Source organism: Hesperophylax consimilis, chromosome 5 (assembly GCF_061612785.1).
Source record: "Hesperophylax consimilis isolate HC1 chromosome 5, BYU_Hcon_1.0, whole genome shotgun sequence".
Taxonomy (NCBI): Eukaryota; Metazoa; Arthropoda; class Insecta; order Trichoptera; family Limnephilidae; genus Hesperophylax; species Hesperophylax consimilis.
Window position 1 is genome coordinate 12,136,105 of NC_142840.1, and position 16,546 is coordinate 12,152,650.

Genomic DNA, 16,546 nt, shown 5'->3' on the forward strand with positions numbered 1-16,546 from the left:
AAATGCATAAAAAATATGCATTTTTTATTTTTAACCATCACTTAAATAAAGATGAAGTGCTTTTTAATATCTTTATGCGAGTCTCCACTGACAATGTCTGTTTACTCAACAATTTCTATGAGCCGAGATAATTTTTATTCTATTTGTTGACGTATTCTTTAAGGCTCTTTGTTCGTGAGGAGGGGTGTCCGTTTTTTACTTCCACCCCAAAAGGTGATGTTTGCCCTTCTTATCTGTTGAGGTTCAAGTGAGATAATTGTAGATGAATATATATCGTCTCGCGACGGAATGGACCGGGATGCAGCGTGCCGGGTTCACAGGTGACAGCCGCTGTAGATACCTTCAGCCGAGTTTATCTGCTAAAGAACATACCCGCTATTGTTTGAGGCGCTCTCCGATCTACTTGGGGTGGAAGTACTTCCCTATGCGCCCTACAGTTTTTTACGAGACAGTGGCGTAGGAATTTAAGTGGCATGCATATATAAAATACTCGTGTGCTCATAAATATAGAAACTGAATTTATTTGTGTACACGAAGAAAAATGAGTATTGCTGATGTATAAAAATACTGTTAAAAACGTAATGGAACACCATTTCCCAGCAAAAGATCAGTAAATTCAGAATATATCGGTTTATATAACACGTTTTCTTGAAGCTGCGCTTATCCTAATACAAATAATGATGTAAAAATACAAAAAATCTCACCGATGGCTTTTAGGAAATCTGTCTGTTAACACGTAAAAGGCCTGCAATCCCGTTCTCAACTGGAATACGAGTAATTTGACCAGATTTTAATTAAATTAGAAATATTTTATATCAGTAAGTTTTCTCCGTGGATAGTGAACTGAATGTGACAATTTTATTATTAAACGTGTATAAACGGTTGAGGCATTTATTTTTTATTTCATCATTTAGGTAAAGAGTTTTTTTATTATTTCCTAAGATAATAATAATAGTATTTGGATGATTTGTATAACTCCAATTTTGTGAGCAATCATATCATGGGCGATAAATCACCTCGAGATAATATCAACATAGTATATATAGAGGTTATGACCGAGGGGACCAACTCTAGGGGACGCCCACGCCGAGAGTACCTGGAGGACCTGCTGGTGGAGGTGCGCTGCTCATCATATGCAGAAGTCAAAAGAGCCGCACAAGAAAAAGAGGGAAGAATGGAAGAGGAGATTAGATGAAATTGCTGCAAACCAATCCCAGGATTGAAACCAGAGAGAGAGATGTAGGTGCCTATCTTTATTTTTCTTTAATTTTATAGTGCCTACTGAAGTAAAGTTTAGGGTTTTTTAATTGTTTATTTTGCGCAACCCGAAATATAAGAACCGATTTAAAAAAAAGCACCAGAAGCTATGAGAGAAATACAAACATACTTAGACTCGAGAATTTTGTAAAATACTCGTACTATTACGATGAAGACATTTATTATTGAAAGGCAAAACGCTAAACTTCGTGGCAAATATAAGAATAAGAAAAAAATATATATTCGAGAAATCTTTCTGTTTGGTTGAATAAATGGTAGGTGGAATAAAATTCAAAAGAAAAAGAAGAGTTCTTATAAAAATAGGTACTAATAATATTTATTTGTTTTTTTTTGTTCCACTTTAAAATAAGGATAATGTGTACAGTGGTATTGGTTTTAAAAATATTTGTTTTTACGAAAGCTCTCCGCGTCATTGGAGTTTTAATTGTAAAGCGCGCCACTGCACGCTCTGCATTCTGCTGCACTTTTAACTTTGCCTTTCCTCCGAGAGAGGCCTCCGTCACGACCCCTCCCCCGGGTGAGGGGAAGGGATATGGCCAGGGGGAGGGGCGGCACGCGCGCCCCGCGCATGCGCCGCGCAGGTGGGAACTTTAAAACACCGAATAAAAAACAAACGACCCGCGTTTATTTCTGCGCGCCCGGTAAAAAAATCTTAATAAAGAAAGGAAGTTATATTCTTTGTGGGGAAACAACTAAAAATATACTCGTGCTACCATTTTTTCACAATGCAGCGCGTTAAGTCGAGGAGAGTGTAATTAAGGATGTGTGGTTTGAAGGGGGACTTGCAGGAGGTGATCGAAGCAAAGCCTTATGCATACTATTTGGTAGAGATTTCATTGTATATAATACATTATGTGACTTGCATCCTTGAGGTATTTTACTTTGTTACTGTCCTAATGCATTATGTACTTATATATTACAATACGTACTTAATTACATAAAACATTAACTTTTTAAAAAGACATTTTAAAATTATTTGTATACATAGAGCCGACCAAGTGTCAAGCATAATGTATTTATAACACAAATGTAACTTGTTTCATTGCATTACACTGCCCTGACGAAACCTGGTCGTCAATAAGTTTAAAAAATAAATTATAGTTTCAAATAAGCTATTATTTTATCATAAATTATAACGTCACATCACAAAGTACCTGCTTCACGTGATTTTATTTTTCGAAAATTATTAATTTCTAATTACCTGTGTGTAAATTCATTATATTTTTTATATTTCTGAATGTGACATATCAATTTCAGAAATATAAAAAATATATTACAACAGTTTAGGATGTGTAGGTATCATTAGAATATTTTATTATTATCATCGAATTTCATGGCCATTAACTATGTGAAAATTTCTTTACATTTTGTTTATAAAAATGCTAATGATTTGTGAAACCTATAGCAAATTATAAAAAGTAACTAAAAATTTACACTGAAAAATAAAGTTCTCAACGAAAATCTAATATTGACACCAATCAGAAGAAAAAAGTGTACCCACACTTATTTTTTTTTTTAATGCCTTTATCGTGATATTATTAAAATGATTTACTTATTGATTGTACTACCGAGAATGGAACTAATGAAACTAGTATCATTAAATAACTTAACTAAACTGGGTATTATCAGACGAACCAAAATCTTATATCTCTTTAATTGTTTATATTCACATATAATAATATTAATTTTGTTTCGTTGAACAATTAGTTTTGTTCTTACAATTGAACTTCTTTTTTTTAAAACATACATTTTACATTTTTATGTAACTAACTTTTATAATAACTTTGGTAAGTTTGTGAATGTTGAGAATTTTTCTTCAGTTTTTTCAAGAAAATAAAATTAACATAAATCGATATATTTTTTAATCAAATTTAATAATGTTATTTTTAAGTTCAACGAGTATTTTAATAATAACGTTATTTGATTAACTTTAAATTACAGAAAAAAATAAATGGAGTTCTGAGAATTAAACACAATTACTGTGAATATATATCTTAATACAAATAATTGTAGATATAGGATACCCTGAAAATGTTCGTTATAATAGTTGACTCATTTAGGAACCTATTTAAAGGTTGTTGCACCTCAAATAAAATTTGATAATGACCTTTTATTTAGTTTGTAAAATTCACGGAAATTCAAACGAGATGTTCGATAATTCCAACGAATATTAAAATGTTTACACGGCTAAAATGAACAGATATATATATATATTATTCAATATTCGTTGTAATTTCTAGGCGCTGTCAAGGTATATTTTTAAAACACCTTATTTTAATAATGGGCAAACACGTAAATTATTAGAAAAAAACTGTGAATGCAAAGAAAAAAAAACAAAACTAATAATAATATTAGGAAATAATGCATAATGAGCAGTTTTGTTGAGAGATTATTTTAATTACAACGGCGATTCTTAGTAAATCCAATAAAATTAATAAATTATATTTTAAACTTTATCACCGAAAATTCCTATTTTACTAATACCCGGCTTTGCGTGAAATATCGATACTTTATAGTAATTTCGAATACATTATCACAATGTCGGAATACGTGTTCATTAAAATCCGAATATTTTCATGAACAATTCATTTAATAAAAAAATATCAGGAAACCTGTTAATTAATTCGTTAAGGCCTGCAATCCCGTTTTTAACCAGATTACCAATAATTTGAAGAGATTCTTAATATATTAGCTGTACCTACTCATTTTCTTCGTGTACATCTCCATTTTTACGAAAGAATTCAAAAGTAAAATAATTATGGTGTCAGAATAATTAAATTTTCCTCTTCTATTTTTGAGTAAACTGAAGTGTAAAAAATATGTGAATGCTGATGAAGTAAGGATATTGTGTCGGGATAGAGATAGGTGTGTGTTTTTTTTAAAGTTCTGCTTTGGAAAATAGAGCCAAGAGTCAAAATTTAATTGTTGCTCGAAAATTAAAAATAATATGTTCACACCTCACACCTAAACTAAATGAATTTTGACAGTAGGTGTATGTTCGTAGGTACTAATTTATACCACAAAACAAATATTTGGGAATTTTTAAATAAAACCTTTTTTAATTTTCAGAATTGATGCTACATACTAGATACAAATTAAAACTTCTGGACTTTGCAGACTTTACTCAGTTTTGTCAACTCAGTTAATAAAACTCACACTGTGATCAAACAGCAAAATTCACGGAATTTCTAATAATTATAGACATTTGCTATCAATGAATCAATATTTTTTTAGAGAAATGAATGTAGTATAGTGCATCACGAATTAAATATGTGAATGATTTGCTGCTGACGGTAAATAAGTAATTTATTATATGAGAGTTAATAAATAACAAATAAAATGGTTTGATTCGTTTATGCAAAACAAAACCTTTAATCATTGCCGAAGTAGTACCAATGAAAATATAAACATATAGACACAAAAATTACCTAACGGTCACAAATGGGACTAAATACAACCATGATTCAATTATTACAATATGGTTTATAAGCGTCAATATATTGTCCCTAACAAAGTCAAATAAAATATTGTATTTTTATACTGAAATAGTAACAATAATAATAATGGTTTTATTTATTTATTTATTTATACTGGGTTTTTACAGACGATCTCACTTACGTTTGAACAATCCAGTTATAAAAACTCAGTTAACATTCAAATACACATACAAAGACACATTAATTTTCATATACCTAAATAAAGATTAAATATAAAATAAATAAAAATAAAAATTCAAAATTAAAAATACAAATATTACAGAAAAGTAAGAGACGCAAGTAATACATAATACAGTCAACATATTATCATCAGTGCAACATATTATTTAACAATAGCAGAATTTTTTTTCTGAATCCATATAAATTATCAACAAAAATATCTACTTCAATCATCTTTCTTTCTTTTGAAACAAATAGAGATAACGATATCCTCATTGGGATCTCATATCCTGAGTTCATTTACATATTATTAAAATTTAGGAGTATGGATAATGTGAAGTAACTCTAAATAAATATATCGTAATAATGTAGTGTTTTTTCTGAATCGATTATAAATATATTACATGGTGTTTTTTAGTGCAGTTGTGTGCTATGGTTTCAGTCTGTGCTTGATGTCAGCATATTTTCTATTTCTGATCTCCCTGTGTTTTATGTCCAGCTATATTTTATAATATTGTTGTAATATTATTTTTGTAATATTGTTGTTTGACTGAAAGTGGGATTTTGTTGTAGAGTTTAGTACCATAGTATTGGAAGCTTTTTTGCTAAATGTTGTATTTGAGGTTGGTTGTTGGATATGTTTTTGACCCTGGGATCTAGTGTTTCTAATAAACGTGTTAATCGTTATTTCTTGTGTTTTGTATTTATGAATATAAAGGACTATTGATATAGAATTTGGTTAATTGAATTGAAATTTTTTTAAAGAGTCTCTCAAAATAATTTTCATGATGGCTTTTGGGTTTTTTATTAGTAATTTTGGAATATTGTTTACTGATAAGTAAGTGAGTTCTATTGTGTTTAGATGTTTTAGAAATAAAATATTTAGAAAGTTATCTATTTAAAAATATGTTTTTAAAAGTTATGTAAGTTCATATTAGGCATTCTTTTTTTGGATAACTTCATAACTTCATGTAGAAAAAAATGGTAATAATTACAAATACACTATCATAATTAACTGATTTTTCAGCTTTGTTATTTATAATATAATTTTATTTAAATTTGATTTTTATTGATTAAAATAATATAAAATTAAATGTATCTATAATTGCATTGCTCAGACTGGTTTGAATAATTGATATTTTCTGCAGTAGGCAGCGCAATTAACATCAATTTGTAATTGAACAAATTAATGTATCGTTAAATTGCAATCATAATTATTATAACGGATGCAGGGAAATCACATTGTTATTATTAGAATAGTTGAGTAGGTATACAAATATTAGACCTACATAAATTTCAAGAAATTGCAGATTTTACGAGGAATATATACTGTAAATTTTAAACTAGGATCTTCATTTTGTTTTAATAATATCATAGGATTTGTGAAAAAAATACAGAGCGTCAACCAAAGCTGTCAGCATTATTATAACGATTTAAAAAATAATTTATGAAAAGGTAAGATAGGTAGGTTGGTAACTATCTAAATAACAGCTTATTTTGGAGAAATAATAAAAAAATGTTAATACTGCTCTTGATTTTTGAGTTGGTATCTAAATAAAAAAGCAGTTATAAGTTGTTCAAATTTTGCAGTTATGGAAAGGGATGTTTATTTTTGAGTAGTGTAAATATTTCTGTATGTTTTTTTTTTAATTTCATGCGAAAAGTACCCTACTTAGAAAGCTAATATTTAATTGACATGTAAAGCAGTTGACTTTATCTCATTGGAGATTAAATTTAATGTAATGTGTACCTCCCATACTAAAAAATATTACCTATAATAATTATACTTGTACATATATCAAAAGTAGGTAGATACCATGAAAAAATGAATACGGAGAGGTGTCAACCAGTTTACTATGGGAATAATGAACCATCGCGACACTGCTTCACCCTCACACGAGACAGTGGAAAGATAAAAGCCATCTCACACACACACACACACCCCACACCTACAAGCATATCAACGTCAACACACATGCAGGGCATGAATGTGCACACACCTACCGATTCATCCCGTGAAGGGGTGGGGGAATGTTTTCTTTACTACGTGTGGAGGGGGGCGTATCGCAGGAGAGGGGGCTGATGGGATCTGCCCCTATCGTACGGAGCCTTCCAGTGTTGCGGTAGGTCAATCGCCGACCGGCCGAATTCATAACGTCTGCAGCACGGCGCGTAGACAGACGTCAAACTAACTAACTCCGAGCGGCACACACGCTAAATTTCAAATTTGTTTGCGAAACAATTTTATTTAAAAATTCGAACATTTTATCTTTGGTTTCGTTTGTGTTTTGTTTTAGATTTAGAAACATCGAGTGACACTTTGTATGGGAGAATCCAGTTGAGAAGTTTTGATTTATATTGAATGTGATTTTATTAAAAAAAACTTTGGTGATTGTTTATCTATTATGGCGAACTTTTTCAACTGCTGAGAAGGAATGGCTTTATCGTTGCAACCAAACCAAAGTGGCAGAGGTAAGATTTTGATACTAATTAATTAACCTAATTTCACTGTGAAAATGATTGCAGTTACTCTGTATTAAGATATTCCTTGGGTTGAAGTTTTGCAGATACCACATTTTTACACTGTAGAAATTTACAGCATGGGTTTCTACGATTTGTTTACTTTGTTAAAACGATAACGTTTTACTTAATTAGATACAAAATTCAATTGATATAAGAGTTTTTTAAGTATGTTTAGAACTATGTTGAAGTAAAACTAATTATTCATAAGCATTGCTGACCGCAATTATACTTCTTTAAATAAGTTTTAAACTACACTTGATTCGGTTTGTTATTTGAACGGATAGTCAAGTACATATTATTGTGCTTAAATTGCACAATGATCTGCATCGTAGTGATCTTAACCGAGTACGTATTTTTAACCAAAGCTTTGTAGCGCCTACTTCAAGAAATAAGAAGCTTATGTATAAGATTAGTAATTGAGTTTACCTTTAAGATGTATAAAATAAACAACATACAAGTGCCAACTATGTACTTAACATAATTCACTTACTATGAAGAAATGTTCTAACGTTTTCCATACATTTCTACCCTTACGTATTTAATTATTTATTTAATGTCCTAGGTATAAATATACCATAAATAATAATTACATATCACAGTACACAACCACATACTAGATAATACAATACAAATAACAATTGAATTTGTCCGTAAAATTTAATGACGACAAGAAGTATAAAATTAATACAAGCTCTAGAAATAGATTAAATTAGATGTTTTTTGTGTAATTAATGTAATTTATATTGTTAATGTACGTAGGAGTAGTATTGATCTCCGTGGCTGAGTTGATAATTTGCTCGCTTTTAGAGCTATTGGTTGTAGGTTCGATTCCGCACGCGCGCGTCGGCACATTATTCTCTTTTACATAAAATAACCCGCTGTATATTCCTATTCACACAATTTTTGATCAATCTATGAAGACCACATCTATGTAATTTTATTTATGTAATTAATGCAATGTACAAATACCTACTATCCACTAAAATTATTAATGTTAACAAAAGGTTCAACCTAGATATACACTTAAAACTTCTTCAAATATAGCAAACTTATTTTTTGGCAACATTTTAATAAAACATAATCAACACTAAGTTTTAATCACCTGTATTGCTTTCGAAACATGTCGGTCGTTTTTAACCAATAAAAGTGGTTATAACTAAGTGTTAGTAATTAGTAAACATTCTTTAAAATATTCTGCATCTTAAAATGTAGAATCCGTATAGGCGCTAATTCCGCTAAACGCTATTCAATAATAATAAACTAACTTTATTTTAAAATTTGTTTGTGTTAGGCATAATAATTAATTTGGTACCTAATAAAGGGCGCAATAATTATTCCTTTGAAATATTAACATGTTAAATATTTGGTTACAAAACCGGCGATTAAAGTATTTATCTACTTTTACTATGCTAATGAGATTAGGTATTTGAACTTTGCTATTGCGCTTGCGCGCCTAACCCAGTGCCGATATGCGATATGCGACGGCTAACAAGTAGCTAATAACCAAACATTTAATTAAATATATGATGTTCCTCATCAATGTTATAAATGTACACGAAAATCATATTAATACACTTTCCGAATTATTAAATTTTGTGTAACTTTAGTAGTCCTCTCCAGCCATTCGGTTTTTTCCAGTTAGAATGTTTCAACGGAAAAATTACAATAATATCTCGTTTAGTGGAAAATGTTTAATATTCTAACCAATAAGCATTTGTTCAATGGCTACGAATATATTTTATATCAGATCTTATGCAAAAAATTACTTAAGCCGGATTTACGATTTGTGGTTTTCCAATATAATAGAATATAATAATTATATATTTATAATTTGCATAGCGCGATTTTTGTGTTAAATCACCTCAAAAGCGCTGTAATATTTAACAAATGACGAAATATATTAAAAATCCCCTTTCTCACAAGATTTTTTTAAGGATTTTTAAAATACGTTTAAACCGCACTAGAAAACAGTTTTTGAACCATTGGTTTAGGTTAAGCAAATAATCTAACGACGTAAAAACATTTTATTTAAATAAATACTTTAACTTAAATATCACAAACATGAGATTCCACTAAGAAAAACCAATAGTTATTGCAATGTCATTCTTACAAAAATCTCATAAGATAATTAAATAGAAGTATAGGTAGGTACCTAAAACATTTTTTCTTAAGGTTAAACGCAACGCTCGTTGTATTCTACGTGTTCACAGATGGTGTTAATTAATTCATTTTGTTTAAATACGCTTTTGCAAGGTATTGCTTTACAGTATCAAGACAAATTATTTGTTTGCGCCCGTATATACGCAATATGAATATGAATCAATAGTTTTGTTCGTTTAAAGACTTAATTCTTTCGAGAAAGGCACAAAAATACAATATTTTACCGATGATTCAATCCAATATTGTATTTGTATGCCTTTCTCGATAGAATTGAGTTTTTATATGGACAAAACTATTTATTCATATTCATATTGCGTATATGAGGGCGCAAATAAATAATTTGTCTTAATACTGTAAAGCAATACCTTGCAAAAGCGTATTTAAACAAAATTAATTAATTAACACCGTCTGTGAACACGTAGAATACAACGAGCGTTGCGTTTAACCATAAGGGTAGTTTAACGCCTACAGTTTGAGAATCATAAAAAAAGTCAGTTCAATGCAAGGTACGCACTATAATGTTTATTATTAGTACCCAAGAATATTCTAATTTTAACAGTAACTCAAAATTAAGTCATATTTATTTCGTTTTTAAATGACGATTTATTAATTCTTCATATAACATATTCGGGATCACCGTTTGTTGGTCTATGTGAATATATAATTTTTAAGCTGCAAAACATTTTTTACTGAAATTCCGTATTCAACCTTTCCAGCGCCTCGACTATAAATACGCTTATTTGGCGTTTTTATAAGTGCGTAACTTGCATACGCTGCAGGCTAACCCCAAACCAAGTATCCCACCTACTCTACTTAAATACTCACTGTAAAGGAAGCCACAACCGCTTTAATCCAATTAAAAAATACGCGTCACCGAATTTTTGCTTAGGTTTCCTAACCCACTTTCCAAATGATACATAATATCTCTCCAGTCCGTCCACTCAGGCACCATGCGGGAAAGTGCTTAAAAACTTATTTGGGCGAGTTATGCAGTCATCCTGGGGTCAATAAAATAATTGTTGGATCGTTAAAAATATCCATGAAAATATAATGGCGGACGTGGTCCTTTGTGGTGTTTGAAAGCATATCTTGATTTTGTAGCTTTATCGCTACTGATGGCGGCAATTCTGTGCGTGTTCTTTATTATATCACGATTTCTGTTCAGTTAAACAATAATTCTGTTCAATCGAAAGACTGATTCTTATTCAATGTACTTTGTACGTCAATTACAATATTGTTAATCAACAACTTGAATTCAGGGTGGCCCGGTGAAACACCACCATAAAAAAGGGTTGCTTGTTATGTCAATAGCAGATTTTAGTGGCCAGATCTCAATAGCCTTCTGATTACCAATTTTCCTGGTCCCCTTCTCATTCTCTTCCCAACTCCTTCCATCCTCTCAAAATATTCCTATCGGGGATGTCATAGTCCCACCGGCTCTGTACAGTTGGTAGGAGTAGAGACTTTTGTCCAGTATTCACATAAAAAAAACACTGGATTTTTTAAAAATCCGTACACCAGCTATTAACAGTGATAAAATAGAAAGTTTAATATTTTTGCCATAGAAAAAAACCCTTTCACACCCTTGCTTTCGATTTCATTTACCCATTCTTTCATTCAGAAGTCGATAGTAATAAAAGTAATGATTAGGTTCATAATAACGCAAACGAAAGCTCATTGAAAACGGTTTATGGCAGTTTCTCAGTGTTTAAACCTTTTCTTGCTGGACAAATGATTTAACAACTCCTTTGTGGAGAGGGTTACGCAACACATGTATTGTTGCTGACAATCTAGTCATAAGGCCCTTGTTAGTTATATAACCACAAAATTGGTAATAATTATTCTTGTACAATGCAACCGTAAAAAAATAAAACTCATACCATTTGTTGTAACTACATAAAAATAATTAAAGATTAAATAAATGTGTCGTACGACAGTAGGTATTCCCAACAAAAAATGTACCTATTTATGATATGTAATATGCTATCAGCGATAGATAGATAAATAGAAATTGAATGAAAACTTATCTCTGTTTTCCGTGAAAGGCGCTTAACAATATTTTAATTTTCGTAATCGTAAATTGTGAATAATTCTGTTTTCAATGTAATGATAAAATATAGTAAAACTACCGTTTGCAGCCAATAACGTAGATTTCGTCCAATTACCCTACACGGATAATTATTAAGAATTTCTTAAAATTATTGGTGATCCAGTTAATAGCGGTATTGCAGGCTGTTTTCTGATAAACTTTTAATAAATTCCTAATATATGGGAATACGTGTTCATGCACCTGGATTTGCCTTGATAATACGACGAAAAGCGAAAATATTACGATTTTTATGCACTCGTGTTTAAGTTAGTAAAGAAACCTATCGATTCATTCGCAAATGGCCTGTAATCTATAATACTTTGAAGAGATTCTAAATAATTAAGCAATGCTCATTTTTCTTCGTGCACCTAATAATTCACTTATTTTGAATTCTTTATCGGTATTATTATATCTACCTAAGTACCCACCTATCTAGGTAGGTCCTACTTCTCTGCTAATAAATTACCTTCACATTAACATTTTTGTGCAGGTAGGTACATATATTAAATTAGAGCCTAATTAGCCCTGATAAATTAAAAAAACCTCCTCAATATTGAAGAGATATAAATTTCCTCGCTAAATCTACTATCATGAAAATAAAATTGAAATATCTTTCGTCCCTATTTCGCTTCTTCCGACCACGACCGGAGAGAGGGCGCCACTCGCCACTCACGAAATCTTCAAGTTTCGTACACTCGGAAAAGTTATCACTTTTTTCAATTACGCCCTCGTTTTCTTATTAAATTTATAATTATTCCGAAATTTAATTAAGAGTTCTCAATTAATAACGCCTGCCGGACAAGGGCCTCAAGCGCCGCCCAACTTTGGCGACCGGGATGGATTTCGTATTAATTAAAACGTAGTTTGTTTTCAATTTAATATCGCGAATTTTCTCCGAAATTAAAAATAAAGTTAAAACCAGAGTGGTTGAATAATGAGGCGCGGCCCAAACCCGCAGGTTCTTAGTTTGTTCTACAGGTTGCCGAGAGCGTTTTACATTCATACGTGCTCGTGCTGAGTGCTGAAGTTAGGGGAAGATTTCTCAGTAGGTAAATCTGAATACAATATTACCTACATTTAGAAGCTAGCTGAAAAAATAGGTATTACTTGACATACTTTTCTTGCATATTATATTATATAGGTAATAGATAAGTGTCCGGTAAAATTAGATACAGCTTTACACACTAATATTTGTAGGCGGTCAAAGGAGGAAGAAACTAACTATTTTTAAAATCGTTGATTATTGTGTCCACTGGCTTACTTCAAAATTAAGTATGATGGACTGGAAACTAAATATTGTAATGTTGTAACTGAATTATTACAACTTTATAATAATTTATATGACGTCCATTTTATTTATTTTGGATTGAATATTAGATCTTCTACCTTGTTAAAATGGGTAGGTACCTACGAAGAACTTCACGTAAAGGATTTAGGCGCATTAAAAAAGTTGTCTGAAAAATGTCTAAATTATTCATATTTACTTATCTTACGCGAAACCCATTAGGGGTTGTCCTTTCAAGTCTCTGTCCACCTGTGCCCGTGCCGCCTCTCAATGCTGTAAAAAGGCTCACGGGGGTAAATAATAATAATAATAATGCTGGAATAATAAAGTAGGTTCTTTCTTCATTATTATTACCTATGCCTAAAAACAAAGCGGGCGGCTTTACTTTCACTTAAGTGGAAAGTTGGAGGCGCGGGAGATTGCGAACGCGCGCTCACCCCGGCGGCCATCTTAACGAACTCTAATATTGATGAATTGTACCCTCTCCCCCCACCGACCCCTAACCAGAGGCGGGCAAGGGTGCGCGAGGGCGGCGGTGACTGAACAAACATCGGCCGAGGGGGCAAGTGATTGATAAGGTAAAACTTATGGCTAATTGAATGCGAAGAAAGGAGTGATTTTGCAAGATCTTTACATTTCTGATAATAATATATCGGAAACGTTTGGATGGGAGTTCGCATTATTATTATTTTAATAGCTATCGAAACAAGTTCAACCAAGTTTTATTAGGCAGCTGCCAACCTACAATAATATCTTGTTAGGTACTTAATTTCGTCGTTAATAAAATTGTTACTGTAAGAAATATCGATAAATCAATGTACAAGTAAGATTTTGGTATCCATCTTTAAGAGCAGGGGTCATTTTCTTTCCATATCAATTAGCGGCCCAATAGGAGTCCCGCCAACTGCCGACAAAGGGTCGGATCACCATCCGGGTCCTCTAGTTTGCACAAAGGAATACGATTTAATGAATCGAATTTCCAAATACAGCCTCCGTTTAATCTGGCCGAGTCCTCGTTTTATTCGGTTTCGGCAAAGCTTCTACAGTGATTAAAATCTAATTCCCGAATCTGTGCTGTGAAGCATTGTTGATTTCGTCAAATTAGTCCTACAAATTCTAGTACGGGTACGGATTACTTACACATTTTAGTTCGATATTATTAATTAATTATGACAGAAGTTTAGCGATCTATGATTAAAAATACAGTTGTAGTACATAGTTGGTAGAATCATCTGTGTCGAGTGATCGAATGCTGATTTAACATTTTGAGAATACGATTTTAATGTTGAGGTAAGCTCGACGTTTTTACGTAGATATTAATCATTCATTGTAGTTTTTTAGTTGGACTAGACAAGTTGGGATTGCGTGAGCAGTGTGTTGATGAGGAAGAGTGCTACCAGATGACATCTTGATCCATTCTAGAGTCAGCTGTAGTTTGGAGTGCATTAGTATAAACATATTGGTTTCCCCATTGCATCAGACGGACATACTCAGGATCGTTTCCTGTTTCAACCCAAAAGGTTTGGGACATCGTGTCGTCAAATACTTCTAATGATTAACTGACTTTTTTTCCCAGGATGTCAAATAAATGCTTTCCTTAAAATGCAAATGGCACAAGGAAGTCTTATGGGACATGTGCATTATAAACTAGAACGTTCATTCGAAAATTCTGTCGCTTCCTGACGAAAAAAATTTCCGTCAAAAAAATCGTTGCCCAATTTGGACGCGTTCAAAATCAAACCCCTTTGGATTTTTTCTAACATCTCGTTCAAAATGTAATCGGTTTCTTATCCACCTGGATGTCATTGAGATAGATAAACATTCTTGCTACTTTGTCTAGAAGAATACAGAGTTATTATTGTTGCTACGTCAGTCGAGGAGGGGGTGCATGCACTTTAGGTGAATCTCGAACGTCCCGGGTATCAATAGATCGAGTGGGGACGCTGAATTCACTGGCATAATAGATCGCGAGACACGTGGACTCGGTAAATGATAAATGACAATGAATTTCGGTTCCGCAATCATACCTCACAATAATTCGCTATTTTTCAATATTACCGATTAAAAAAAAATGAATGATCATCTCTCGGGGACCCTGTGGCCATTGTCCCGATGCCCGGATGAATAATCATGAAACCTTCTATAAAAGCCATGCGCCATCGTTCTGTTGGTTGAGTTTTAGCCGTGGTGATATTGCAGATTGCTAAAATGTTGAAATGTACGCAGATATATGAAACATTTAATTTATTTATTTTTTTACTAATTTCAGTATTATTTATGCTCACATTTAATTTTTTTGTTTTTCCGCAGGTGTGGTGTGCGTAAGGTCGTTGAGTAGTATGAAGCAAGAAGGAAACATGGGAAGCATGAGCATGGGCGGAGACTCCAACTACCCGCCCATGCTGAGCGCAGGGCAGCTGCTGGCCAGCCACACGGCCGCCCTGCTGGGCCTACCGGGCCTACCGCCCTCGCTCTACCACCGCGCGCTGCTGGCCTGGCCGCCCTGCCCACCTTCCCCCTCTCCACCTCCCAGGAAGATGCACAACAACAATAATCACATCGTCACCAGTAGCAGCGGGGAGATGGATTCCGACAAGAAGCCCAGGAAAAGGAGAGCGGCTGTAAAGAAAGAGCCCCCTGCGCACCTCAGTCCCCCCGCCCCTCTGTCCCCGCCCTCCTCGGCTGGCTCCCCGCCCGCCCAGATGACCCGCGAGCCCCCGCGTGACAAGCTGTTCACGTGCAAGGTCTGCTCGCGCTCTTTCGGCTACAAGCACGTCCTCCAGAACCACGAGCGCACCCACACGGGCGAGAAACCCTTCGAGTGCGGAGAGTGCCATAAGAGGTTCACGCGGGACCACCACCTGAAGACGCACCTGCGCCTGCACACGGGCGAGAAGCCCTACAGCTGCCCTCACTGCCCGCGCCACTTCGTGCAGGTGGCCAACCTGAGGCGCCATCTCCGCGTGCACACGGGAGAGCGGCCCTACCGCTGCGCGCTCTGCCAGGCGCGCTTCTCCGACTCCAATCAGCTCAAGGCGCATGCTCTGCTCCACAACGGGGAGAAGCCATTCGCCTGCGAGCGGTGCGGCAGCAGCTTCCGCAGGAGGCACCACTTGCTGCACCACAAATGCGCTGCGCATACGCTCTCACCCTACTCTACCCCGCACTCGCAGGCAGACTCCGCGCCGCCTTCGCCGCTGTCCTGCAGCGACTCCTCGGAGGGCATCATGTGCCCGCTGATGCCGGAGCAGACGGAGCCCGAGGACCTTTCCCTGGGCCGCCGCTATTACATCTCCTAGCGCCCCCGCCCCCGCCCCCTCCTCCCACACAGTCACTAGGATACGATACGTTAAGTGTTAAGATATTAAGTTTAGTAATAATATTAGTAACTCGCCCACTTCTCTGTACATATTTAACTAACGGGGTATTTGTGTTTTTATTTTTATGTTGTTCCCTTGTACAAAAACGTGGAAGTTTTTATTCTGGTATACAAGTTCCTCTCGAATAGAGTATTGCTCGCTGCGCTAGTCCGCGCGAGAATACAAGTCCCGCTTA

At 34.2% G+C, this 16,546-nt stretch overlaps 1 protein-coding gene across 1 annotated transcript; it reads left to right on the forward strand.

Annotated features, from left to right (window-relative positions):
* The first annotated feature begins 7,369 nt into the window (after window positions 1-7,369).
* On the forward strand, window positions 7,370-16,290 carry LOC149423542 (uncharacterized). Its single transcript, XM_089632255.1, has 2 exons — window positions 7,370-7,406; window positions 15,302-16,290. Exons 1-2 carry the CDS (start codon window positions 7,370-7,372, stop codon window positions 16,288-16,290), a joined length of 1,026 nt encoding a protein of 341 aa, XP_089488381.1.
* The last annotated feature ends 256 nt before the right edge of the window (window positions 16,291-16,546 follow it).

Coding starts and splice junctions, on each gene's coding strand:
- LOC149423542 (XM_089632255.1), top strand. CDS start 7,370: ATGGCTTTATCGTTGCAACCAAACCAAAGTGGCAGAG. Junction 7,407..15,301: donor ACCAAACCAAAGTGGCAGAG/GTAAGATTTTGA, acceptor GTTTTTCCGCAG/GTGTGGTGTGCGTAAGGTCG.